At 48.4% G+C, this 27,825-nt stretch overlaps 1 protein-coding gene across 1 annotated transcript in view; it reads left to right on the forward strand.

Annotated features, from left to right (window-relative positions):
- PLXNA2 (plexin A2) overlaps positions 1-27,825 on the forward strand; it is a 205,191-nt gene that overhangs the window by 82,255 nt on the left and 95,111 nt on the right. Inside the window, exon 4 of the mRNA XM_019713816.2 lies at positions 12,372-12,506. Within this exon, the coding sequence (XP_019569375.2) occupies positions 12,372-12,506 (135 nt within the window). The remainder of the gene's footprint in view (positions 1-12,371; positions 12,507-27,825) is intronic.

Below are 27,825 nucleotides of genomic sequence, written 5' to 3' on the forward strand. Positions count from 1 at the left end.
ACGCATCCCTTTTGCCCACCTTCTCACCCTCTCCTGCTTTGCAGTTTTTCTGGTACTTTCCAGCTCACTGCCAGATTGTCAAAAGCTATGAGAGGCAAAGTGCTGTTCAGTTAATGATTCTAGTCCCTGGAGAGGTGAAGCACTCTTTTAAAAGAAAAAAAATAGAGAGCGAGGAGAGGGGTGTGGGAGCGGCATAAGAGGGGGTGCTTTAGTACTTTACACAAAAGCTAAGCTGTAGCTCCTTCTAGCTCTTTTTAAGGAGCATATTAGAAGTGGATAGGTTTGCTCGGAGCAGCCTTCTCTCTGTGGGTAATAGGCTGGAGCCTCCCCCTCACTTTCTCTTTTGCACAAATTAAAAGGGTCTGAATCAGAACATTGCCATTCTTTTGGCCCCAGTGGCCTCAGCCCTCTGTGTCCCCAGCACAGGTCCAACAGAGACCCTCACCAAACTATTCCTTCTCACTCAGAGAGACAGTCTTCAAAAGCAGGCTGCGACTCCCACAATGCAAAGGGCTCCTGCTCCAAACTCTTGCTGCTGCTGCTCCTCCGCTCCCTTCTCTTCCTCCTCCCTCTCCTCTCAACCCCTCCCTGCCCTCCCCCTCCTCCCAACTCCCCTCCCCCTCCTTCTCCGTCAGCGTGCCCCCTTGGAATGGACAGAAAGCAGGGGTGACCAACTGCCCCTATGGGCCCCTGAAGAATTGCCTCCCTGCCCAATTTTCCTCCTCAGTCTGGTCCCACCCAACTCTCTGGATTGACTGTAAATCAATCAAAAATGTTTTCCCTCCATGCAGCCCTTTCCAGTGTCCCAAATGCTTTCACATTCCTTATCTAATGTGTTCCTGCCGAAGCCTTGTCATAGGCAGTATTGTTTTTACCAGTTTTGCAGACGAGGAAAGTGAGAATTCACTCCCTTGGCTGCGTGGCCCTGGGTGGCCTCCGCCCCAGTGAGCTAAGACTGCGGCCCTGACTGGACAGCCAACACCTATCAGAAGGGAAGGTTGAAGTGTGGGGCGTGGAACATCTAGAAAGGAAACTGAAAACCTTTGAAGAGGCTGCCGAGGCAGGCCTGTGTGCTCTTTAATTTCCATCGTCTCCAAGTGTGACCCGGCTTAATGGGGCATTTTTCTAGATTATTTTGTTCCACGTTGTCTTTAGATGAGTCCCCTGTGGCTTTGGTCACTGTCATCTGTTCATATCCTCATGCAGAGAATTGCATCGGCCGCAGAAATGCAGCCACTCCATGCGTGGCTGCCCAAGATCCAGGAGCACATGTGTCCTAGATAGTGGAAGCCCCTCAGGGGTCTGGAAGATGCGGGGGGGGGGGGGCGGGGAGAACGGAGGCTGCACTTTGCCGACCTTTCAGCATACTGGCTATTCTACGAATACTCAGAGAAAAGGCAGTACAAAGTTTGTTCCTCACAAGGGTCCTGCTCCCTTCCTTCACCTTCCCCAATGAGATCCTGGCACCTGCTGTACTGTTGTACCCAGCCACCAGCAGGGTCTGTATGCTGGCATTATGCCCAGTAGCTGTGGACATCAGTGCAAGGAGAGGTGGGCATTGAGGAGAAGCAGATGTCCAGCCAAGAGAACAAGGTGACCAGGAAGGGTCTCGGAGCGGTGATGCCAGAGAGCAGTGGAGCTAGAGTCAATGGCACATCAAGCAGAGCCACAGTCCTTGCTCGCCACCCTTACCCCAGCTCACCTTGCTTAGAATGATCTGGCCCCAGAAGAATAGCAATGAATTAATTAGGGGTCTGTTGTCACGATGCAGCTCATTACTAAAGTCATTCTCCAGGGAGGGGAGATGGGGAAAGGTGTGAAGAGGGCAGCTATGCAAACAGAATCTTTTAGAAGAACTAGACCCTCCCCAGTTGTCTGTCCTGCCCTTGGGCTCTGCCAGGAAGACAGACAGAGCAGAGGACACTGGCACCCTGAGCAGCCTGTGCTGGCTGCCAAGATCTCAGGATGTAAACTTTCTGGCCTCACCTCTTTTCTCCTCCTCTGACACTGTCTGAGACCCCAGCTCTGACCCCAGCATCATGACCCTAGCCCATGCTTTCCACCTGCCTTTGAGCCAACACAGCTCCAGCTTAGTGGCTCTGGAGTTCTTCTCATAGCAGCTCCTTGAGTGTTGATAGCACTTTCCTCCTAAGAGCTCTTACTGGTCCAATGGGGAGGCAAAAAGATCATTTCAACAGAAGCAAATGTGTATAGCGTGTTTATGTGCCAGTTCCTGAAGGTTTGGTTGGAGAGACAGGGAAATGTGCAGAGCAAGAGTCCCTCTTTCTCTACCCGTTCTTTCCCAGAGATGAGAAAACAGAGGCCCAGAAATGTAAAGGCCTAATGAAGCTGAGATTCTGGCTCTTGCGCCTACCAGCTGTGTGACCTTTCAGAATTACCTCACCCCGTTGTGCCTCAGTTTCCGCATCTATAACATGAGAATGATAGAGCGCTTAGCACGATTTCTAACAGTAACAGGGGTTAAATAAATGTGAGCTGTGGCTAATGTTCTACTCCTGCAGTTTCACCAGCAGGATTCATTCATTCCATCAGCATGTATTACTGAGGTCCTACTGTGTACACAGTAGTACCACATGCAGTAGGGCATGTGAAGCTGTACAAATCATAGTGTCTGTTTTCTAGGAACTTACCGTCTTAGGAAAGATAACTGCATGTGTTCACAAGTAACTGTGCCAAGAGACACGCTAGGCACTATGGGAGTTCACAGAAAGGATCAGGACCGTCTTCATGCAGGAGGTGTCACTGAAGGATGGTTAGGATCTAGGAGTAAAATAAATTGTCAAGCAAAGGCATAAAGACCCAAAACCTGGAGACATCGTTGGAAAATGGCTAGACCCCTGAATGACAAAGGAGGAACATGATCTTCTCTAAATTATCTTTGGGGGCAATTAAAGGTGTTTTGTGTGTGTGTGCGTGCCACAACTTACGTTTTTTCATATTCCAAAAGGAGTGTGTGCTCATTATTTTTTAAAAATTAGGAGACTGAGATAAGCAAGAGAAAGAAAATTACAGACACCTGAAATTTAAGGATTTTGCATACAGAAAAGGCAGGATCAAATAAGTGTTTTAAGAAGATTAATCTGGCAGTGTTTGGGAGAACAGATTAGAGGAAGAATATGCTGGAGGCAGGGAGGTTTCTCAGGTTATTGCAGTAACACAGATAAGAGGCAATAAAGACTCAGACCCAGCCTGTGAGCAATGGGGAGAGAAATACAGCGGCATGGATGTGGTTTCTGGTGGTTTTTTCAGTTACCTCGCATTTCCTGCACCGTGGTATACACATGTCTCATGTGTTTTTTAAATGACTTTTCCTTTGAAAATCTCAGGGAGTCCCCTGCATTCAGGCAGAAGCCCCGTGTCAGATGGCTGCGCACAAATCTCGACCCCCTTTCCCATCCTTATAGTCCCAAATGCCATCCTCAGTGTTAATGAAAGCAAGAGATGACTGTTCCAGATTATAAAATGCAGGGCAATTTTAGGCCATTGAAAAGAATGACTTAATTAAAGAGGCTAATAACCCTCTTAAACACCCACTCTTTGCTCTTTTTCCAGGCTGCAGGTGGCTGTCTTTGTCACACTGGAGGAGACAGCTATATGATCTATTTTGTTCCCCAGGACTTATCTCCAGGGGCTCCCAGCACTTTGGGGATGTAATTTTGAGTCCCAGTGCAGGCATTGTCCTCTTGTTTGACTTAGGGAAAACCGGGAAAACCGAGGCCCCAGAGGGAGGCAGGATGAAAGGGGCGGAGCCGGGCTTTGGAATCAGGGTGCCCAGCTTTGAGGTTGGCTGGGTCACTCACTAGCTGTGTGATTCTGCTCTGGACACTTAACGTTTCTCATTCTATGAACTGCGGAGGCCTAGCACATAAAGTTTTCAAGATTATTTATGTTGGTATCACCCATCTTTGGCACACTGGTGCCCATGCTCAATCGATGTTCAATAAAAATATTGAACTAAGTTGATAAAGGAAAATAAGCACTTTGAAAGCCTATGTGGATCCAGTCCCAGGAAGGGCTGGGATCCTTTGCCTGCTCCCTCCCTGGGAGTGTGGTAGGGCCTTTCCGAGGTAGTTAACTTATATGTCAACATGCCTAATTCTCAGCATCCCAGCGCTTGGTGAGGAAAGCCTCACCGCCCTCTGCGTGAACCCTAAAATGTGGTTCTAAATGGTTAGTTCAATCCTGAAACAGCCAGGGCATCCCCAGACAGGGAACCTGTGTGCAGTGCTTTCAATGGAGATTTCCAGAGCCCACATTGCCAGAGCTTTGAGTAAACAGAGATTCCAATTTGGCAGAAGTCGCTCATTATTCTTTGTGAATTCTTCCTCCCACCTTTCTATGCTCCCCCTCTCCCCAATGCGGTGGGCGCTCCCTGTGAATTATTGCTTTGCCGCTGCGTGATTTGATTTCATCTGAGGCTGCTTAATGCTTCGGCTGTCCCTCGCTGTGTTTATCTTATTGTTTCCCAGAACAATCAAGTGCTTCCTCTGCCCCTGGCAGCTTCATCCTGTTCCCAGCGCCTCCTGACCTGCCCAAGTCTTGAGCTAGAGTAACTCTGAAAGGTGGGGCTGGGCTGAGGCCAGAGCCCTGTGCTCTGTAATGGTCCCACGTAAGTCACCTCCCTGTACACGCGCTTGCCCTTCCCTGGGCCTTGGAGCTTAAGCCTCTCCGACAGCGATAAACCGACAGATTGGATTCTTTTGCTTCTCGGTCTGGACGTCACTCTCCCCTGAATGCTAAAGGGAAAGGCCCCTGGGATAGGGGTGTTGGAGCTCTTGTGACGTGCTGTCACTAACCACAGGAAGGGGGGAAGCCAAGGCCGCTCCAATGGGCCCAAGAGACCAGTGATTACTTGGCCATCCACCCGTGGCTGAGGAGGAGCAAAGAAGCCACAATTTACAAAACAAAACAAAACTTCCTACTCCAGCCAATGTCTCCAACCTAACTTCTGAACACTTCCTTTACTCATAGTAGATGCTCAATAAATATTCATGACATCTGCTATCCCCCGTCTCTAGGAGCCAGGCTCTTAAATCTCGGACTAGCCCAAGATGCAGAAATCCAGAGAACCAGTGCTTCCTCTTTGGGAGCCCCTCCCCAAGTTCATGGAGAAAGCCCTCCATGGCCGGGCCTCCTGAATCCAGGAGCCTCTAGCCCCGTACACCCCTCTGCTAACCCATCACCCTTAGTTTAATATCTAGGGCAGATTCCGAGCATGGATAGAAATAGAAGTAATTGTACATGGAAATGTCAATCTCCGGTGTCTAAGCCCCAGTGATTGACCGACAACTCATTAGGGATCAGTGCTGGAAGCATCGGCGTGTGTAGGGAAGGGTGTGTGAGTATGTATGTGTGTCTGTGTGTGTGTGTGTGTGAGTGCTCACAAGGGTGGGGACAGCCAGAATTCTCCAAGTTTAGCACATTGTCGTGACCTCCTTCCTTTTCATGGACAGGCAGATCCTTGACCTTGTCTCCCCTCCTCCTCTTCTCTCTTGGGTCAGTGCAACACACAGGCCACGTTTTCCAGGGCCAGGCCTTTAGGGCCAGGCTTCCAGTGTCCTCTGGGGGAGCCTAGGCTGATGGGCTGTGATGCTGCATGGTTAGTAAAGTTTGCACAGCTCCGGGGGGTGGGGTGAGCTAGAGGCACCCTGAAAGTCGCTGTGGCTGCTTCTGTGTATGTGTGCACGTGTTTGTGCAGGATAGAGGGAGGAAGAATCTCAGAGACTGAATTTACTAAAGGCCTCAATCTATAAATAATTCGGGTCATGAAGCTGTACAAAAATAAACTTCAGCGTGAAGCTTTTCTCTCACAGCACTGAATGCACTGCTGCAGACACACTCGCTCATTAACTTACTTCCGAGTTCAGTCTGAGCAGCACCAGGCGTCCTCCACCTTCCCCTCTTTAAAGGTCTGACTGTGCGCACACACATACACACACACACACGTGCACACACATTCATATACCATATAAGCCCAGAGGCAGAAATAAAGTCAAGTCATAAAGGCCTCTTACAAAGTGAATTTTAGGACGTCAGGTGACAAGACCTGCTGAAATTGTTGCCGAACCCTCACCTCAGTGAGTGCGTGTTACAAACCTCATACTCTCCAAATGCTCAAGTCTGTGACACCAAGTTTCCAAGAAATCTGGGCTCAGACATAACAGTAACTCTTTCATATTTACATCACGTTTCAAATTTTCCAAAGAACGCACATTTCCATTCCTGCTTTTCAGTTTAGGTGTCACCTCTTCCAGGAAGCCTCCCCCTCAGGGCTCCCTCAGTGTAGGTGAGGTGCTGTCCTGCCCCCCTTGCCGGCCTCCCTGGGCTCCCCAGCAAACCTCCTCTCACAAGGGGTGGCCCATGTGTTTGGGTTGGATTGTCCATTTCCCTATTCCTTGGGCTTCCTAAGAAGACCCTTTGTCACAGTGTCCCCAGCTCAGCACAGGCCTGGCTCGCGGTAACCATGGACTAAATGCATATGGGACAATACTGAAATTCATAGCTAATAACTCATTCCCATCCTTCTGGAGCTAGGAAGGACAGGAGTTACCACCCTTGTGTGGCAGCTATGGAAACTATTACACAAACAAGTGAAGTGACTTGCCTGAAGTCACATAGTCAATTAATGAGAAAGTTGGGATTAGATCCCAGCCCTCCAGACACAAACCAGTGCCTCCTTCTGTGGGGATGCCTCTCAGACCAATCTATTTCCTACTGAGAGGCCCAAGAAGAGTCCCAATAAAAGGGCAATAAAAATTGCTCTTCAGCAGATCTTGCAAAAAAGAAAATACTCACTGCTGCTGCTATTACTACTTCTACTACTACTACTAATAATAATAATAAAGTGATATTAGAGTGCCAAATACCAAGCAAGAGCACCATAATTTAGGACTGAATAGAGAAGAAATTCATGCACAAGAAAAAGAGTTTGGAGGGGCCTGCAGGTAAGCTAGTTAATTGGATATGCTGATTTGAGTTGCATGTTCAAGTAAAGAGGCTGTCATTAATTTCTACACAGCCCTATCTCTCATTTAAAAGAAAGCTACTAATAGGATTACTCTTCATTCTCATTTCAAAGAGACCCCTCCCTTCTGGAGGACCAGACAGTAAATCTCCCCTGGATTTCACCTGCCCTAAAGCCAGTCCTGAGAATCTGACCTTTAGCCCCCAATCAAGGTCCCCCTAAATTAGGTTCTGAGTTTATCACTGCTTCCAGGAAACAGATGGCTGTCCCACTTTGGCCTTGGGGTTTGAAGGAGAGAGAGTAGATAAGGAGAGAATTTGGACTTTCAATCTGCTTTGTTCTCAGTTGCAATGAACAACTATATTTGCCCATTATCATCCTCTCTTAAGAGAGTCACAGAGTGGCTGAGAAATCAGGCTCTGTGTGGAAATCCCAATTCTGCCACCCTTTGGTTGTGTGATCTTGGGAAAGTCACCTAACTCTCCCATGCCTCAAATTTCCTCTCTGTAAAATGGGAATAATATTAGCATTTACTTCAGTGGTTCTTGTAAGGATTAAAGAGTTAATTTTTGCTAAGTTCTTTCAATAGCGCCTAGCATATTGTAAAAGTGATAGAAGTGGTAGCTCTTATAAAATAATTCAGGCAAATAGGGAGCTTTGAAAATTCAAGCTCCCTATTTGCCTGAATAGGGAAAACCAAGTCCATCCTACCACCTTCAGGCAGGGCCACATTTATCCATGAAGCCAAAGACAATATCCTGGGTTCTAAACCCTCCTGAGAAGGTGGTTCCAGCCTCCCGGGTCCCTTGTTCTATAGTCAGGGCTCCCCACAACAGGAATTCCTACCAGAGCTTGCCAAAATCTCTTTGTACAACAGTTTAGGCACATTTCATCTTTTTCTGGTCTCAGGAAAGACTGTCACCCTCCACTGTAGCACACTGTCCTTTTTATCCCACCTTCTGAGCTCTGTCTAAGCAAAATGGTGCAGGTGTCTTCTGCATGTCCACTGTGGCCCGGCACTCCCAGGAGAGGAGGAGAAATCCAACTGGAAAGACATGCTCAAGTGAGTCCCTTCCACTGTGTGTGTCACACCCCTCCTCTGCCCACCCCCTTGCTCCTCCCCTGCCTGGTTGGACCTGGAGGTCTGTGTAGTTTGGTCTGATAATGCCCTTATCTTGGACTGGATTCATGGCCCATTTCAGTTTATTGTTGTCCTTGTGGTCATTGAAACCTGGCTCTGGGGCCACAAGCTTAGAAGCTGAATAGAACTGTCACTTTGTCAGGCACCACAGAATAGACTCAATCAGTGGGATTTTAAAATCCCATTTTTGTTTGGGACTCCCTGATAGTCCCCTCACCACTGCCATTCTGTATCTGGCAAGAATAGGGGACAACTTTGAAACTCAAACCTTGCTTGCAAGACAGAACAATCTGGGGAATCGTGTGCTTCTCCCCAAGAGGACCTTCCTCCCTAGTCCCTGGTCTCCATCAGACATGCGCTTCCTTTGGACCACACCAGCTGGGAGCCAGTTTGAGCCAGTTCTACCACTGCCAGCCGTGTACCTGGAACCAAAGAGCTCAGATGAGATGAGCTCCAAAGCCCTTGCAGCTCCAGCAGTGTTTACAAGTCTGTGATTCTCCGTTGATAGGCACTGAGCACATTGCCTCTTCCTGTTGTTCAGATGGGAAAAGTGAGGCTCAGAGAGATAAAGGAACTGACCTCAAAGTGTGCCATTAGGCAGAAATCAAGCCAGGCAAGCACAGAGTCAGACCGGAAACCGGGGAACCCTGAATCCCAGACCAATAATCTACCCACTTTGGAGGGCCTATAGCCAGAGGGAACAAAAGGGAATTAGGGAGGGGAAAGAGCTCTGCTGCTCAGTTGGCCTCCCCTTGCCCTCTGCCTGCCAGCCCCTGTCCCCACCTCACTTTCTTTGACCTGCCCCTGCCCCGGCCTCCTGGCCCCATTTTCCATCTTCTCTGCCCTCCTATAGATTTCCTGGAGAGCTACACGAGCTGGATGCAGACAGCAGGGAGTAAGTGGACAGGCTCAGACTTCCTGGGCAGTACTGCTCTTCCCTCTGGGGACTTAGACTGAATGAAATAGGACAGCTTCGTTCAGGTTCAGTTCCAAGAAAATTTTCTGTTCTGGTTTAGTTTTATCTCTGACATTTGAGAGTTATGTAGATTTGATTCTGGCTTCCACCAGTTTATTAGAAGATTGGGGTTGCAGATGGAACAACAACAACAAAAACCTGCCTACGTCTCTGAGTCAGTAAAAAGGGAATGGCTGGGATGCACCAGAGGATGTGATGATGAGTTGTCTTTGGTCAGATTCCAGCTCCCACCTGGCCGTGGGTACCATCTAATCCCAGGAATCACAGCGGGACGGGCAGACTGTGGCAGTCTTCCTTCTGACTTTGTGTCCAGGCTTTGCTGGGAATCCAGGCAAGTGCCCAGGCTCTTGGGGAGGAACGCTGCTCTGCCTGGCAGAGTTCACTGGCCAGCCCAGGCAGACACATCCTGGGCCAGGCCTGAAGGATGGGGCTGGTGCTATAACTCCTGGGGCTGAGCCAGCACCTTGAGGACACTAAAGTCTCACTAGAGATGAGCAGTTGTCACAGGGAGGGTGGTGAGAAGCACTGGGATATTTCATCTTCAGAGGAAGAAATGGTCCTGGACTTCCCATTTTATGGAGACAAAAAACTGAGGTTAAGCCAACCAGGAGTCATGACTATCACATCTTCCCTGTATCTCCTGCAAAAGCACAAGAACTTTTGTGACTAAAAGCTACTACATTTCTGGAAGGAGCTCACAGGAATTTGGGAGCTGTCTGTCTAAGAAAGACTGCTGCTTGGAATATTAAGGGGAACCATCTTAATGGTGGGGGCGTTTTCCCAGATAAAGACTCTTGCTCTTCACTCTGCTTGAACCCATAATCAGAAGGTAGTAGCCTCACCCCATTGCATCATCACTGACCCCAGAGTCTTCCTCCACCCTCTGAGAAAGAATTAAATGGCATCCTAACCCCTCCCCTGGAAGGAGGGGCTTTAGTGACAGTTGCCAAGGCAACAGCTTTGAACAACTGGAAGCTACTAGCTAAGAGAGAGTCCAACCCACAAAGGGAGTTACTGGGGTAGAAATGGCTGAGAGCAGAATTTCTTTGGTTGCATTGAGGTCACCTCCTCATCTTCAAGCTCAGAGCCCCCAAGTCAGCCTTCAAAGCAAAGGGAAAACAAGATCCCTGATTCCAGGCCTGCCCCACTCTTCTTACTCTCAGGGCTGGACACATGGCTTCAGGCAGGAATCTGCTGTTTTTGCCACTAGGAGCCCTTGGGACACAGTTCCCCACCCACAATGGGCTGTGTCTGCCTCCCACCTACTCCATTCCAGCCCAAGCCAACAGGTACAGACCATGCCCCAACTCAATCCCCTCAAGTATGAGCTAGGTAGAGAAAAAGGAATGGAAACGTTAATCCTACTACCCCCACTCTGCTATAAATAATGCTCTGGACACTTCTTACTCTGCTAATACGAACTGATAATGCTCCACTCATCAATTCTTACATGTTTACTGTGGCATCAGGCACCAGGCTTGGCCCTTGGGATGGATAAGCCAAGGTCATTGTGCTCAGGAGCTCTCCTCGGGGTGGGAAAAATGGGCAGAGGAAAGGAGATGGTTAGAAGCACAAGAAAGGAATCAAAGAGACTAGGACAGAGAGGCCTTTATCTTAAAATCTTCTAGAGAAAATGTCGTTTGACTTCATTTTGGGCTAAAGGGTCCACGATAATTTATCAGTTGGTTCATATTTCATGTCCTTTCAACAGGCATTTCTCAAGCATTCCCTTGTGTCCATCACCAACTGTGTTCCAAGCCCCATTCTGGTCCTCAGAGGTTATAAAGGAAATAGAAAATGCGTTCCTGCCTTCAAAATGTTGACGGATGAACACACAAGGGAAGCAATTAGAGAACAATGTAAATAGGTGGTCAATACACGTTAGCTAGTACATATGCAATGAACAAATCAATTGATTATTATCCTACAGCAGAACATCTGGTAGGAAAAAAAGACATCAGGGTGAGGTGCAATTAGTGTGGTGGACAGATTGGGGAAGGAGATTGGAAAAGGCTTCCTGGAGGAAGTGGGGTTTGAGCTAGAGGGGTTTCTATGCGTAAAGGACAAAGAAATGAGCCACCAGATAAGGAATATTGGTCAACAGTCAGCCACTCCGGGGGAGGAGGGGGATGGGTCTCAGTCAAATCAAGGACTCCTAGCCACCAAGTTTTGGATGGCCTTAGGGACTTCTCCCACTGAATCTTAGTATTCTGTACATATAGTGCTTAGACTAAATTAATGCTTTTCAAGCCCCAAGACCAGCAAAATGCACATAACCTTGGAGTTTGTTAGAAATGAAAATTCTTAGGACTCATTCCCACTGAATCAAATACGCTAGGGGTGGGCCCAGCAACACATTTTACCAAGCCGTCCCCATCCCCCGACCCCCAGTGATTCTCAGGGCGTGCTAGTTTGAGAACCACTGTATTACATCAGAGCTTCTAGACTCTGGCCACTCATTAGATTCACTTAGGGAGCTTTGAAACCCAAAAAAGATGCCTAGGCCCCACCCACAGAGATTCTGATGAATGGACCCAGCCCTGACATCCATATTTTATAAAACTCCCCAGATAATTCTAATGTGCAGCCCGGGTCGAGAAGCACTAGATTAGATGACAATGTGCAAGCCCTTTCTGGCCTTGGATGGACTTACCCAGGATGGACTCTGAGAGACTGAGCTGGGATTCTCGGCTCACGGGATCTCACCAGGTGGATTTGCAGACGTTCAGGGAATATGTTTGGGGCCAGAGAGACATTCCTGAAATCCTAAAATCTTGAATCTCTGGATGACCAGCGTTTCGATGGTTTGTGTGATGGTCTTACCATCTCCCTTACCTACCTGAGACAGAAACACTCTATGCAGATGTTGATTTTTTCACTCCAAACACAAATGTGCACAAGCACACACTCACTTGCAGACACACCCATCAATGCAATGAATATATGTAGACACACACAGAAGAAGAACCATGTAGCAATATTCAAAACCACACCTACGGGTATATAAATGCACACGCAAATAAACCCACTATCAGGAATCCCAGACTCAGCACTCAGACCACCTGAAAAATTCTTCTTTTTTGGTGGGACGGGGCTGTTTGAATTAAGGTGCACCTCTGTCTTCTCTGCTGCCAGCGTGGTGCAGGGTAGCAATGGGTGGTGGGGTGGAACGATAATTTTCTATCAAGCTGTGTGCTCTAGGCTGAGGCAGGTAAACCACAGAGGATTGCTGAGCACAGATACTGAGGAAGCTCTTGTTTCTTTCACAGATTCGAGCCGATGGTCCCCCCCATGGCGGGGTCCAGTATGAGATGATCTCTGTGCTCAAGGATGGGAGCCCCATCCTCCGGGACATGGCCTTCTCCATCGATCAGCGCTACCTGTACATCATGTCGGAGAGACAGGTAAGTTCCAGCACCGATCCTGGCTTTCCAAAGCCTAGGAGGAGCTGATAACCTGTGACTTCTGTTCAGGAGCTGTTCCATCTAACAAGGGACAGCCCTGGGCTTGCTGCTCAGGAGTCCTGGGAGAGGTAGAGACCATGGAGGCTTTTGCAGGGAGCCAGAGAAAAGCAATGGGGGGCAGCCACTTCCCGCAGGCTTCTCTCTAGTCTACAGCCCCTGTCTCAGTGCGTGATGAACAGCCCCGCAAGGATGGGCCAGACTTCACAGAGCAGCTTGGTGTGATTAGGAGGTAGATTTACTGCTCCCAGGCCCACAGAGTCTGCTGCTCAAGGGAGCCAAAGAGGTGTAAATAATCCAGGTCTCCAGGCTGGGCCCAATCCTGGGAGAGACAGACCCAAGAGAGTGCCCCTGAAGGAGATAAAAATCTTGGTCTGCATCTTAGACTGAGCAGGATAGAAGCTGGCCAGCTCTAGGATGCTGAAACTCTTTCTGCAGAGCTGGGGAGCTCTGAGAAATATTTATACCCTCTGCTTGGTAACAACTGACCAGGTTCCCCACCCTCTTGGATGGAGTGTTATCTCCCCAGATTGCATTTGTTCTGGCTATGTAAGGGTGCAGAGAGAAGGCAAATACAGGGAGAGCCATGGTGAAGGGCAAGACAAGCAGGGAAGACGGGGGATTCACCAAATCAATGGAGTTGCAGAAAGCAAAGCAAAGACCTTAGGAAAGTCTGCCTTTTTCCATTCATTCAGTAAGTGGGTCAGCAGTTGTTCAGCAGAAGTGGTGATCTTGGCATTGACCTCCAAACGGTAAGCCAGATAAAAGCCAAAGATGGAGAAAAAGGACTATCAGTCTCTCTTGGTACTGAGGGCAATGAGTTAGGCTAGGCAAGGAGGCTGGGCTGGAGGACCAGGGAGCTTTCACAAGGTGCCGCCCAGGTCATGTGTCCTTCTCAAAAAACTCTGCCGAGATTCCAGGTGACCTTGATCAGCGTCACCCTGCCCAGGGTTCTCTTTTCCTCCTTTCTTGTTGAATGTAAGAATTCTGAATTCAGGGATGATGGATGAGTGGAGGGAGGAAGGAAGAGGCGAATGGGCACATGACAGCATAAGGGAAGCAGTGATGCAGGTCTAACTTGAAAATTACTTCTTGAGAATAGATGACACAAATCATATGCTAATTGTATGCAAATTACATCCAGATCCTCTTGAACCCACCTGTCTTCTTACCTCCTTTCCTGTGGCCCCTGCAGTTGAGGCATAAACAGGTCCAGATGGGATCTTGATAAACCTGGAGGGGGCTTTGCCTAACCTAGCGTGGGAAAGACAGTCTTGGAAGTGAATACTGACCTATCATTCCAATAAAATAGTTGGTGCCTCCCCCCATCCCCAAAAAGCATTACTGGGAATATATTGGGAACAATATACTGGGAAAACATCAAAATGAATGGGACTTGGTTGCTGCCCTGAAGTTGAAGTCTAGAAATACTCTGTCTTTTCTTCCTATTCTTTCTTATAGACAAAAGGTTATTTTTTAAATAAAAATGGTAGATGGCCACTATACAGATTCAACCAGTACATACGGAAAAGAAAATAACAAGTCCCCAAACCCTACTGCCCAAAATGTAACACGTTGTTAACGTTCGGTGAACACCATTCCAGACACGTCTGCAGGAATATGCAGGTAGAGGGATGGATAGATAGATGGCAACCTGGACAGGTGGGTAAAAGGATGGTCAGACGGATCAAACAGACCCACGTTATACATGACATTTTCAAAAGACATTGTATATGGCTGAGGACCAGGTGGCTAGTGCTCTTTCTTGGGTTCCTTGAGCCCAGCGAAGTGGAAAAACAGAAACAGCAAACAGAAGGGACCGATGAGGCCTTAGTGAAACCAAGATGTCAAGCCACGCATTTTTCGGTTGCTTGTCTTTTTCTCAAATGGGATGTTTTCTGAAATTGCGTTCAAAATGTGATCAAAGGAGAGGGCCCGGGCCAGTGCTGGAGGCTGATGGGTGGACTTCGGGGACTGTAATGGCATCTTGGGACCATAGCTGGCATCACCGCTGAGATCATGAGCCCTGGTAGCCAAGTGTCCACACAGCTTATTTCTAAATATCCTCTCCTTCATCCTCACCTTCTGCCTCAGCTGCCAATTCCTGTAACAACCTGCGCCAGACCGAGGGGTTCCGCAGTAGCCAGTCACCCTGAGTAGATGTAGGAAGAGTTTGGCTTGAAAACCCTGGGGCCGTCTCTAGTCAGGAGAGATATTAATCCAGGGAGCTCCCTATGCAGGTGGAGCTGTGACAGTAGGCAAAGTCTAAGGGGGATGTGTGGTGGCGCTCTGAGGCCTGTCACCTGGAACTGTAAATCATGTAGCAATAGGTAGGCAGGTGACCAGCAGGGGCTCGGGCCAGGGATGAGGACCAAGAACAGCTCAGGAGGCCCATCTGTTTGAATCCGAACAGGTCGGAATAGAGTGTCCGCAGACAGCTCCGAAGGGAAACTGTTTAATGTGTGAACAGAACAGTCCGTGAACGTGAAGTCAGATGCCTTGGGTTCCAGTGTGGTTTTCGCTATAACCAGAAGTGTGACACTCTCACGGCTCCAGTTTCCTCCCTTAGAAAATGAAGGAGTCTCTGAAGTCCAAAGCTTCGTATTGGGATCCACCTCAACGTTTTACAGCCAGGTGGCCTTAGACAAGTCACTGCACCTCAGTGTGTTTGACAAGGGTCAGGGTGTAGCCCGGCAGAGACAACAAATGGGAATTTGTTTTACACTGCCCCACGTGCCGCACAAATAGCCGTGGTGAATGTTTTATGTGGCTCCTTCCAGCTCTCGGGCTTTCCGATTCCATTACTCAGGAGAGTAGTGGCTGTGAGTGGAGAACGAAGTCAAGTGGCAGGTTGGTGCTTCCGGGAGGCCTCAGGCTGAGCCAGAAGGTTTATGTTCCAGGCCTGGTCCCACCTCTAACAAGCTGGGTGACCTGGACCTTTAACTACTCAGGGACTCAGTTTTCTCTCCTGAAAGATAGAATAAATCTCTCTCTCCAGTCTCTTTCAGATCTTAAAGAGGCTGTCTAAGGTCTTGGCATTGGGAAGACAACACCAGTAGGGAGGCTTGAGGTTAGACCACAAGAAGAACTTTTAGAATGAGAGTTTATGAGGCCATGTGTATTTATATGGATTTTTCCCCCAAAGGGTGAGCACTGCAGAGAGGGCAGAAATGCTGACTGGTTATGGATAAGTGTCCTGTTTGGAGGCAGTGACTTAAGACTTTGGAGTTGTCTAAAAGACCTAAGACTTTATAAGACATCACGGGAATGAGGCTTCTCGTCACTTCACTTTGTAATAATAAGTCTCAGGGCTGCCAACTCTAATTCCTACTTTCACCTGGTCCCCAACTCTTATCTCTCTGTTTCCCTTCCTCACCCCCCAAACATGGTACCTATTGTATTCGTGATGTCACCCATCATTTGAGAGTAAAACCAAGTCTCTGGTCTCAAGTTCTGCCTGGAGAAGTTTTCATCTTCCCACAGAGCTAGAACAATCCAGTCTAGCTCATGGACTACCCCCGCCTCTCTCTGTTAATTAAATGTAATTAAGAAATAGAATAGGATTAGCAAGAAGTGTTGGGTTGTTAGTGCCACTGCCTAACAAGTTGAGTTAATGGACTGTTAATAGAGCTAAGGTCATCCAGTCCCAGGGGAAAATTTGGGAACCGGTTCCCCTATGCTGTTAATCGTCCAGGTGCTCCACTGATAGGGTGCCCGCCTGCTCTTCCCTAGAAAGTCCACCCAGCTTCCTCAGCAGTGAATTGACAGATGTTACGGGAGTGAGTACAAGCCACTCCAGTGTCTGATGGAAGTCAGACAGTGAGTCCAGGGAAAGTCAGGCAGCGAGCCAAGTGAAAAACTGAGCGAGATGAAAAGAAACTCAATAGCCCCAGTTTCCACCCAACTTGTCAGGCTGGCCACTCCCAGAAAGGGAATCTAACTCCATACTCAGGGTGGATAGGAAAAGAGTACAGGGATGGAAGCAATTATTCTATTTTATACTTTAATTAGTTTGAATTAGCAGAGGGAATAGAGGCATAAAATGATCCAGCGAAGGGTGAAATGGAAAAAGGGAGTCACAGTGGAGAATGGATGTGTGCAGGCTAGAAAGGGCCTTGGGAACAGCAAAAGGCTGGTGGTGGGTGTGTGGGGGGTGGGTGGGGGCTTGGGAGCTGCTGTCTATTTCAAGGTCTGGAGAGGCAATATAGCACAATGGTTAAGATCTGGAGCATAGGAGTCAGACTGCTCTCCATTCAATCCATGATCACTTCCTAGGCGTGTGGCTTTGAGAAAGTTATTTCACGTCACTAAACCTCAGTTTCTTCATCTGTATAATGGGCCTACTAACGGAAAGTGTTGTGAGGATTGAAAGAACATACATAAATGACCTAACACCGTGTCTGACACACAGTCAGTGCTTTCAAATAGTCATAGTGGATTTCATCATCGTTGTTAATAGTAGTATTATTAGAAGTTCTCTGGAACCCCAAAGAGGGCAAGAAGCATTTCCACTTAAATTATGGCTGGGACAGAGTTCTCAGTCTTAGTCAAACACCTCCAACCTGCCGTTCCTGCAGCTGCCTCCCAAGGGACACCTCAGAAGCCTCTGGCCTGGCCGAATGACAGCATCAGGCCGAGTCGCTCATAATCTGCTATTTATTTTTAAAATCCAGGAATGTGCCTAGCAGACTAAACAGTCTCGCTTCCCTTGATACAAGCAGAGGCAGCCCTGGGCCCACATGTGAGGCTCAGGAGGCCAGCACTGCAGCATCTGTGGAGAGAAGGGAGGGGACCCTGAATCCTGGTCATCCCCCCACCCTCAGGGCCCTGTCTGGCTCTGTGTGTAGACACTAGGCCAGAAAGGGGCTGTCTACTCGGCTTTCCATTTTTGTCCTCTCCAGGTAAGCAAACCAGTCTCAAACTCATTGCAAAAGATGGTCTCCCATTCTCCAAGTAGTGGACACTGAGACCCCCGTTCTGAAGGCCCTGAATTTGTCTGTAGTTGGCACACTCTTCTGGGCATTTATTGCTACATAACCAAACACTTCAAAATTTAGGGGCATAAAACAACCATTTATGAAGCTCACAGACAGGTCAGGAATTCAGATGCAGTGCACCAAAGAGCTTTCCTCTTCTCTACAACATGAGTAGCACGGGGTGCCTAGAATGAGTAGGGGCTAGAATCGTCTGGAAGCTACTCCTCTCACATGTCGGACAGCTGGGAACTTAGATAAGGCCTCTCCCTGTGTCTTGGACTTCCTCTTGGTGGCCTCAAGATAGTCAGCTTTTGGGAGCATGGTAGCTCATGGCATACATGGCACCTCAGGGCTATAAGAGTTAGGTAGAAACTTTATTGCCTTTTTTATGACTTAGCCTTAGAAGTCACAGAGTTCTCTCTTCCACCCACCTCTTTACCTCTCTGCGGCCAGTCACCCCAGGTGATTCTGAGGCGTGAGGCCCACGGGCACACTTTGAGAAAGAAGGCTCGAGGCAGATAAATCCATGGTTTCCTGTGTTTCTCAGAGCTCCTGTGGCAGTTTTGCATCAGCCTACCCAGAAGGAGTCCTCCTGGGTGGTCCACCTTTGGTACGCAGGGCAGTGGACAATAGGAAACTTACCCGCGTGGATTACAGGAGACTGACTTTCTAACCACCCCACTTTAAGTCATTTAAGGGGCATGAAGAACTTTGGGCATTATTAGAAACAAAAATTATTTGAAAAGATTGTGAAGTTACCCTTCTCTGAAGGTTTCAAGTGCAGGACAGACTCCCCTCCCCTAGTTCCATGTGTTGGGTGAGGACCCTGTGCGGGGTGGGGAAGCATACACCAGACCCCTCCACGTGCCGTACCAGCAGTGTCCAGCCAGCTTCACCAGAGAATCGATTTTGGTTTCCTTGGTTTGGGGGTGGGCCTGTCAACTATAAACTTGGACCTAGAGTAAAAAATAAGAAGCATTTTCAAAGGGACTATTGTGATATGATAGTAGTAAGTCTCCTACCTGTGGCCAAAGCCACTGAATGGCCAAGCCCTAAAGACATGTGAAGACTTGAGGAAGGAGAGAAAAAATATGGGAACGATGCTTCCAGATGTCCCCTGCTCATTTATTTTGACATCTCAGACTATTATTTTGATTGTGCACATTTGTTTAGTCCAGGCGATAAAGCTTCCCAGGGCGCAGGCCGAGTGTGCCAAGGTATATTTTTACAAGGCGGTGGAAGTCTCAGTAACAGGAGCCCTGCCTGCTGCCTGGGCTGGGAGGCCTGGGCTGAGCCACAGGGAGGAGAGAATGTGAGGGGGCAGGGGCTGGAGTGGAGCCTGAGGGACTTTGGGGAGAATTACAGAGTTTGCAGATTAGGAAAGTGAGGATAAGCGAATTTCTGCTGCACTTTTGTTTTCAAATGTGTCACTTTCAATCCAAGCCTTTGATGCACATGTGTTTCTGGTTAAGGACGCAGGACCCCAACGTGGGCCAGGAGCTGAGTGCACATCTCAGTGCCTTTCCCAAAGGAAGGGCGGAATCCTCCCTCCTGGGGGAGGGGGAACAGGGAACAGTGGCCACTCCAAGCCGGGAGTTTGGATTTTCCCTCTGTCTTTCCCCCGTTTCAAAGAGGCTGACAGGGAGCTGATTCCTTGGCTATTAATATTCTTATTGGAGCATTTTTGATAAATATTTTCACACGAGGGAAAGGAAATGCAAACCCACCCTATTAATCAGACATTTGGCTTGTTGTATTTAAGAGAGAAAACTCCAGCTTCTTATTTTAAAATCCTTTGGTTTGGAAAGAAATGATTGAACACAATGCCCAGGCTGGGAGAACTGGTGCCAAAAACACTCATTTCTCTAAATGAGCAGGGGGGCTGGAGACTCTCTAAGCCTTGGCAAGGGATTTCATTTCTCTTTCTAGGTAGGTATTTCTGAATGCTGACACTCTGACTGCCCAGAATGATGTTCCCATGACTGAGAGATAGGAAATCATAGTGCCTCAATACCAGAAGGAACCCCAACACCCCCACACTTGTTTTATATTTATGTATTTCTATATTATTTATTTATGTATTTATTTATTTTCCCCCCCACTATTTGAAGATGAGAAAACTGATGACCAGAGAGGGAAGGCCCTTGCCTAGGCATCCTCTTAATTACCAGAAGAACCAGAATTAATCCTAAATAATGTCCAGCCCAGCATTTTCCCCAAATTTAACAATAGTTTCACTCAGCACAGGCCAGAAAGAAAACTGGTTGTGTTAAAAGACTTTCAATTAAAAAATTAAAACAACCTGGGCTCCAGAGAGTCCCTGAAGATTGTCCCAAGGGTCAAATTAAAATAAGGAAAGATTTGCATACATTTGCATACATAGACTCATTCATTCAATAGACCTTTAAGTGTCTTCCATGTATAATGCATAGAGCTGTTCATTGACAAGTCATTTGCATATGCAGATATAGGTTGGACAATCTTTCTAAGTAATAGGCTAGCAAATACCATTAAATAGGGATGCCCTGAAGATACCGTGTATCCCCAACAATAAGACTGGGTCTTATATTAATTTTTGCTCCAAAAGACGCATTAGGGCTTATGTTCAGGGGATGTCATCCTGCAAAATCACGCTAGGGCTTATTTTCCAGTTAGATTTTATTTTTGGGGAAACACGGTAGGTACCTTGTTGATTTCTTTCTGCTCTTTTCAATACAACACCCCATACTGGTAATTGTGCTTTTGTGTAGAGATAAATAAAACAGAATCCCTGCCTTCAGAGAGGTCACATTCATGCAGGAAGAATGGTGTGTAGATATATTACAATATAAAGTCAGCACTGCCATAGCAGAGGTGTACCATGTGCTCAACGATTGAAGTGAGTCATACCAGACAGGAAGGTTCCTGTCCTTGTCTCTCCTTTGGGGGTTCCCTCAGACAGAGGACTCACCTTTTCTTGGACTATAGCAATCCAGAGCTGGTTAAGCGTCAGAGATGATCTCATGAAGAGTAGCCCTTTATTTTATAGATGAAGACAGGAGACCTGAGGGAGAAGTGACTCTTGAGAAGGGAGGGTCTACCAAGCTAGACTATGAAGAAGCAGACAGTGATTGATGATGGGCAGCTTCCTGACCCCACGAGGAGCAGGGGCGCTAGACTCTGCCTGTCGGCCTGGGTTCAGTCCTGGCTCTAACATTGCTCTGATTGCTGTGTGACCTTGGGCAAGTTTCTTTATCTCTCTCTGTGCTTCGGTGTCCTCATCTGCAAAATAGGCATAATTATGAGATCTGCTTTAGGATTAAGTTAAATGAATAAGTACATAACAAGCACTCTGAAAAAGACCTGGCCCATGTTACCTGCATAATAAATGTTAGTTGTAGTAATTATATTTCTATGGCTGTGCCCCTACACATAATCACCAGGCCAAGCCCTACAGATCATGTTCTGCATATAGCCACACCTAAAAAAGAAAAATATTTTAACTATCCTGCCTTGCCTCTCAGCTCTACCTTCTTTAAGATGTGTTGAAATCAGCTAACTAACATTTAGGTCATGTTTCTCTTATTGTAGTTTACAAACATGGCCTCAGCTACTACAACAATCCTTAGGTTGAGATAAGTGGTATTGTCCTTGCTTTTTTTACGGATAAGAACACTGAAATTCAATCTGATTAAGTAATTTGCCCAGGGCCACCAAGCTGGCAAACGTCAGAGCTTGGACTCTACCCCACACTTCTGAAGCCAAATCCTCACCTCGGTTTCCTGATAGGTGCCGTCTGGCGGCCTCATGGGAGCAGAGGGCACCTCTCCTCCTGCTCCCTCTCCACCCAGCTCCAAATTAAGAAGGGTCCAGAGGCGGCCTTCAAGGCTCCAGGAGACCAGCACTCACAACTCCTCACTTAACACCGGCATGGAAACTGGAGCAGTGCACTGTTTTGTTTAAATAACCAATAAAGGAAAGTGAACACTGCCCTGGGCCTTACATGAACAGTCTCAGGAACTGTTTCTGATGGCCCGAGCGGAGTAGGAGAGAGCCGTGGCTGAAGTTGCTGCTGCTGTTTGTCCTATGCAGCAGGCCAGGCACTTCACGAGCATTATCTTGACTCAATACAACAACCTTGAAAGATAGGTATCATCACCCCCATTTGATACAAGAGGAAGACTCAGCAAGGTTAGGTGTCCTGAGTAAGGCTGCTCATATAACTCATAAGAGGCAGAGCCAGGTTGAGGTGCAAGTCTGTTTGATTGCAAAGCTCCTGCCCTGCCTGCCTTCCCCCAACACCAAGGAGACCCACTTAGGAACTTCAGTGGGTGCCGTCATGACGCCCCTGAACATCTCTACCCTTATGTACAGCTCAGCCTATCTGTCAAAGGCAAGCCTTTGCGAGGAGAGCAGATCAGAACACATGAGAGGCATTGCACCCAAGGCCCGATTCAGCCACTTGGGGGCAACTCCAGGTGTGAACCAGACAAACTGGGATTGGCTCAGAGGCTGGCGCCAACCACGGGTTCTTGGATTCCAAAAAGCTTCTGTGCTTGCCGTCTTGAGTCTTACTTATCCAGTCCCAGGGCCCCATGGCGACACCCCAGAAGTTCTCAGCCTGGTTTTTAGCTCCAGAGTTCTCCCTCATGCTCCCTGTGTTGAGTTTCTGTAATTGAATGTGTTTTATTTAGCCCATAACATTTAGTGCCACTTTGGATTTCCAATTAGCCTTCAATCAGACATGAGTGTCTGATGCGTTTTGTTGTTTTGATCCACACAAAAGATGGCAACATCAGAGGAGCCGTCATGAAAAGTTATTTCCATCTGCTGATGACTAGGACGGTTACTGTGATGTGAAGACACAGCTTCAGAGGTGCCAAGACAGGCACCAGGCGTCAGGGGAGGGGGAGGGAGGAAAGAGGAAGTCAGTGAACCTTTGGAAAGAAGCAAGCACAGTGTGAAGTTTGAGGTGCATGGCCCAGCCCGTACTGCATGGTCCCCTCCAGAGAAAGTGGGAGTGTGGGTGGGTGTTAGGCATTAGATGACTTGAGGCTCCTTTCTATGTGGGGCGGGGTCCTGGGTGCCCGGGTGGGAGGGGAAAGGAGTTGGTCTCTACTCCAGCTGGTTTCTCACACAAATGGCCTGGGTCTTTTATCCAGAAGAGGTTCCATGCACACAGGGTTCTGTGAGGTGGGAAGCTGAACATCGGTCAATTTCTCCAGAGAAAAGCTTCTGAGCTCCTCAGCCAGAAGTGACCAGCTGTGCTGATTTACAGAAATATTGGGGGGCTTTTCCTCACTGCCTGTGAGTTCTGGCCAGCCGCCCACATATGCTGTCTGTCGGACAAGGTTTCTCTCTGGGGCTGGTCCTAGAGATGAAATTTAGAATGTGACTGAGCTGTCAGGGAGTTGGCGGAGGGATGGCATAGGGGTGATGGGAGAGTGACAAGGGAGTGATCAGTTAGGATTCTGCCTTCGACTAATCATCAGTGTGTCTCAACCACTGCAGCTGTGTTAATGCCAACTGGAACCTCAGTTTCCCCACCTATAAATTGTATTTGAATGCCCCCTGCAGCCAAGACACCTGGGACATTCTTTCTAGCCCTGAGTATGTTTCAAACAGTAGCTGTATGCACAACACTCAGAAGGTGACCCGGGTGCAGTGTGCATGCACTTGTGAGAGCAGGGGCGTGTGGGGATGAGTGAGATGGGGCAAGCGTGTGTGTTCGGGGGTGTCTACACTAATATGGCTCCTTCCTACTAAAAGGCAGGGCTGTAATCACTGGAGGAAAGCAGGTCCCTTCTCCTCAGGGCTTGCTCTGTTTTCAGAGCCCCACTTGGCTGCATTTTTCCAGCTGGCCCTTTGATGTTTCTGTAGCCCACTCAGCTCAGGGACCCAATGCCTCAGTCAGTCTTCATGTCATAGTTTGCATGCTACACAGATAAATTCCCCAAACTTTTGCCTCTTTGCACGAAGTAACCTTCCTCACTCCCCTCCGGTTATTCCCTCTCCTCATCTCTGCAAAGGTTAGGGTTTGAAATTTGCACCAGGTCAGAGGAGAACTGGCTGTGTCCTCAGCTGTCAGTGGCTTAGCAAGCACTCTGGGTTCAGCCGCTGTTCCTCAAGTAATGTTTAATGATGAGAAGAGAGAGATGGGAAGAGATGAGAGTCAGGCAGAAGGAAGATTGGAAAGAGAAAAATGGACAGAGCTGAGAACAATGTCTACTTAACCACTCAGCCATCGGAGTAATTCATCAAACAACCTTTGAGGACCTATTGGGCGCACAGAGCCTGTCTTCACAAAATCAGACGTACATGAGGAAAACAGAAAAGTCAGCCGTGAATGACAATACAGTATGCAGGGCGCAGGAAATGCATGAGAGGGTGCCACCCAACAGCTTGTGAGTCGAGGAAGGTGAATCATGAAAGAAATGTATTTCACCAAGTGGAATAAAACTCAAAGGAGCATTTCTCCAGTGAAGGGCAGCGTGGAGGCATGAAAGGGTTCAGCATATTCAGAGCATATTCCCCAAATGTTGTCACTGTTGGAGCTAAAGGCAAGCATTAGGAGGCGTCAACCCTCGCAGAATATTCGTAGCACACAGGCAAGCAGGCTTCAGGTGGACTTAACCCACTGACCCTCACTGAAATGAAAGCAGCCTCAGCCCAAAGATAGGGTGCGTCAGGGTCCCCATCCCCTGCTGTTGCAACATAGGACTTGGGAGAAAACAAGTACCCACCCAGCTCTCGGTGTTTCTCCTTCCCTGGCAGCGAGCCCACCAGCAGGCCCCTAGGACAGGCAATGGGTCTAAGGAAAAAGATGGCAGGGCTGGGGCCCTTTGTGGTCAGGCCAGTCCAGTCCCCCTCAGGACAGCCACGTCTCTGACTGCATGAAATCTCTGCCCATCTCAGGTTCGTGGGATGAGGGAAAGAGAGTATGTACCATTTCTTACATTCGGTCATTTCAACAGCATTTATTGACGGCAGAAACCTTGCCTGTCTGGACTGCTTCTGTCTCCCCAGGAGACAGCACAATGTTTGGCCTCAATAGACACTTGTTGAAGGGTAGTAAGAGAGGGAGGGGAGGAAGGGAAACAAGAAAAGAGAGAACTATGACAGGGTAGGGTAACGCAGAGAGCTCATCTTTGGAGGCAGTTAGGTCTGTATTCAAATCTTGGCTCAGCCACTCTTTAGTAGGGCCTGGAGTATGCTCTCTCGGCCTCAGTTTTTTCTTCTGGAAAGTGGGGATAACGATAATACCTGCCCTCTAGGGTTGCAGAGAAGATTCAGTAGCTAATCCCTTGGACAGAGGACGTGCCAAACCCGGAACCGGCCCCAGCTAAGCCCTGTTCCTTCCCCCTGGTTGACTCGTGAGCTCCCCGTCTCACTGCCACTGAGCCCCTAACATGCTGCCCATTTTTCATCCTTCTGTCATCTGCCAGTTGCATCTGTTTCTAGCCTCTGTCTTATGAGACAAGAGTAAGGAAGGGAAACAGATAACTGAAGAGGCTCATTTGCCAATTGTCAGATCCTGCCGTCAGCAGAGCTCACTGTCTGCTTCTCCCTGGGAGCCTGGAAACATCACTGTGACCTTTTATTTACCGGTTGATCCAGTCAGCTCTTGGCTCCAGGTCTCTCTGCCCACCCCCCTCCAGCCCACACCCTCATCAGAGCAGCGTTGGCTTCCTGCCTCCCGTGCCCCATCAGCTACGCTGCTCCCTCTGGGCCGCCCTGTCTTCAGGATCATTTTCTTAAAAACCTGTGGGCACAAAGCGGAGGCGGAACCAGAGTTATTGATCTTTCCTACGTGGTGCTCCCACCAGGGAGGATTTCTGCTCCTGATCCTCGTCCACAGACTCCTCCCATTCCTATTTCACTAGGGAGGTAAACTGCAGCCAGCAAGCGACCTGCCCCAGAGTTACTCAGCAAGTCAGCAGCATTGCCCTGAAGAGCATACGTTTCTCCCAGCCCCTCATCCCAGATTTTGCCCTTGGAGCTTTACCCCGTGTCTCCTCTTTTTCATCCATTTCCCCTCAACCTCTACCAGTCCTGCATCAGCTCCTGGCTGGTTGGCCTGCTGCTTTTCTTTCTCCTTCCTCCCTGGGCCCAGCCAGCATCCACCTATGGCCCCTCAGCCCCAGGGGATGTGGGGTGGCAGTTGGGGGTGGTGACAAGGAGACACAGATGGTTAAAAAAATGGGTACTGACAGGAAGACATGCCACACAGGTCCCAGGAGGCCAGGAATGAGCCAGGCAAAGCGAAACTATCCGTGTCTTCATTGGCGGTAGGAGGGGTGTGCGTGTATGTGCATATATATGCATTGCCCCCAAATCAGCTCCTGATAAAAATGACCCCAGGTAGAGTGTGGCTTCTTCCTCCATCGCCTTCAGGCCATCTGCCTTGGACTTCCCAAAGCCTTCATGGCCCGTCTCAGACTGGACCAGACTTGCAGTTCCCTCGAATATGGGGAAAGGAATTTTAAAAGCCTCTTGTGCCAGTCAGCCCTGCTTTCCAAGCTCTCTTCCTGGCCCACACTGTCAGCACCAATTTTCTGCAGGGAGTGATTTAACGTTCATTTATTCATTAATTCTTTGTTCCCCTTAACTTCATTAGGTAAGATTTATAAAGGTGCTGAGTTGGAAAGGTCACCTGTCCCCAGGCCCAGGACACAGTGTGCCTGCCTCTCTTCTCATAAGCTTCCTTCCAGGAGTGCTCTGGAGGTGGGGAGGGGAGGGGAGTAGCAGGGAGAGACCAAAAGCAGAGCTCTGGCTCCCCAGGAAGGCAGGGCAGGCAAGGGGGAGCCACAGCCTTTGAACATGCTCCTGCTCTGCTCCTGCTCCGCGTTACCTGCTGGCTGTTGGGAGGCCTACTTGCAAGGACAGGCTCTGTGATGAGCACGTCCAGAATCCTGGCTCTACCTCTTACTAAATTGACCTCCATTATATTATCTCATCTCGTCAGGCCCTCAGTCTCCTTCTAGAAAAACTGTTGATAATGATAGACTCTATTTCATCAGGTTGTTGCAGGGGTTAAACAAGACGTTCTATGTAGAGCCCTGAGCCCAGTGCTGGGCACACAGCAAACATTCAACAGCAGCAACTTTTTTGACAAGATCTGGAATTGTCCTGGCACGGACCTAGCCATGTCAGGCAGTGGTTAGCTCACTAACCACTAGAAACTGGTACACAGGAAGTCGGTTTTATTTCCCCAAGAAAAGGCAGCCCACATATTCCATATTCCATGATGGATCCCATCTCCAGAACCACAGGTAAAGCCTCAGCTCATGGAGGAGCCAGAAAGAGCCAAGCCACCACTTGGCATCAAGATTGCTTCCCAAGGCCTAGCAGATTTCGGCAGGAAGTCAGGCTAAACTGGCATCCTGCTCTCTGCCTTGGGCAGGCCACACTCATGGTTTCAGGCCCACCCAGCAAATTACCCATAGTCCTGGGCTTTTCTCAAGTCTCTGAGGCCTGCTGGGCTCAGCCTTCAGCCATCTCATCTCAAGGAACTCTGTCTTCCATTAGCAACCTCCCTAGAAGGAGCGGGAACAGATTGTAGGCTAGAGAACCACGCCGGTATTTTGAACGTGTAGAAAGTCAAGAGTGTCTGCTTGCTGCCGCCTCCGTGTGTCCGTGCCCCTTATACCCCAACAGAACTCAGAACCATCTCACTTCACCCCAATCAGAATGAATTGTGCTCTCTGAGCTTCTTTAACTTAGGATAGAAACTACGTATCTGCTGAGGACCCCTTTGGTATCTCCCCTATTAGGCTCTAAGCTACTGGGAGATTCAGATGCTGTTTGGAAATACCTGTCCCCTCCTAACACTGATTGTATGGACAGAACTCAGTGCTTGAGAAAATAATTTTAATAGGAAAGCACAGAGAAAAGAGGGCAGGCCAACCTATTCTGTGTGCCAAGCTGAGAATATTGGGTTTGAATATCATCACAGAGGATTATAAGAATTAATTTTATTTTATCTAATATTCTTCGAGTTCCAGCCTCTAGAACTCAACATGCAAATTTATGCTCATAGTGCAAATTGGAGCATGCCAGATTAATGGAGAAAATTCTAGTCACCGCACTTTTTCCAGAATCCTATTTCCCTCACCTGGGATCATCTATTTATTTGCCAAAGATACACTAAGGAGTAAATTGCAACAGAGAGAGGAACTGTAGGGCTGCGTGAATGTGCCCAACGCCTCCTCTGTGCTAGATGGAATGAGAGAAATGCTGAGCAGTGGACAGCAGCCCTCTGCAGAGCATGGGACTTCCGGGCAGTAGCCACAGGACACCTACACTGC

This window comes from Rhinolophus sinicus, linkage group LG17, assembly GCF_036562045.2.
Source record: "Rhinolophus sinicus isolate RSC01 linkage group LG17, ASM3656204v1, whole genome shotgun sequence".
NCBI classification, from domain to species: Eukaryota; Metazoa; Chordata; class Mammalia; order Chiroptera; family Rhinolophidae; genus Rhinolophus; species Rhinolophus sinicus.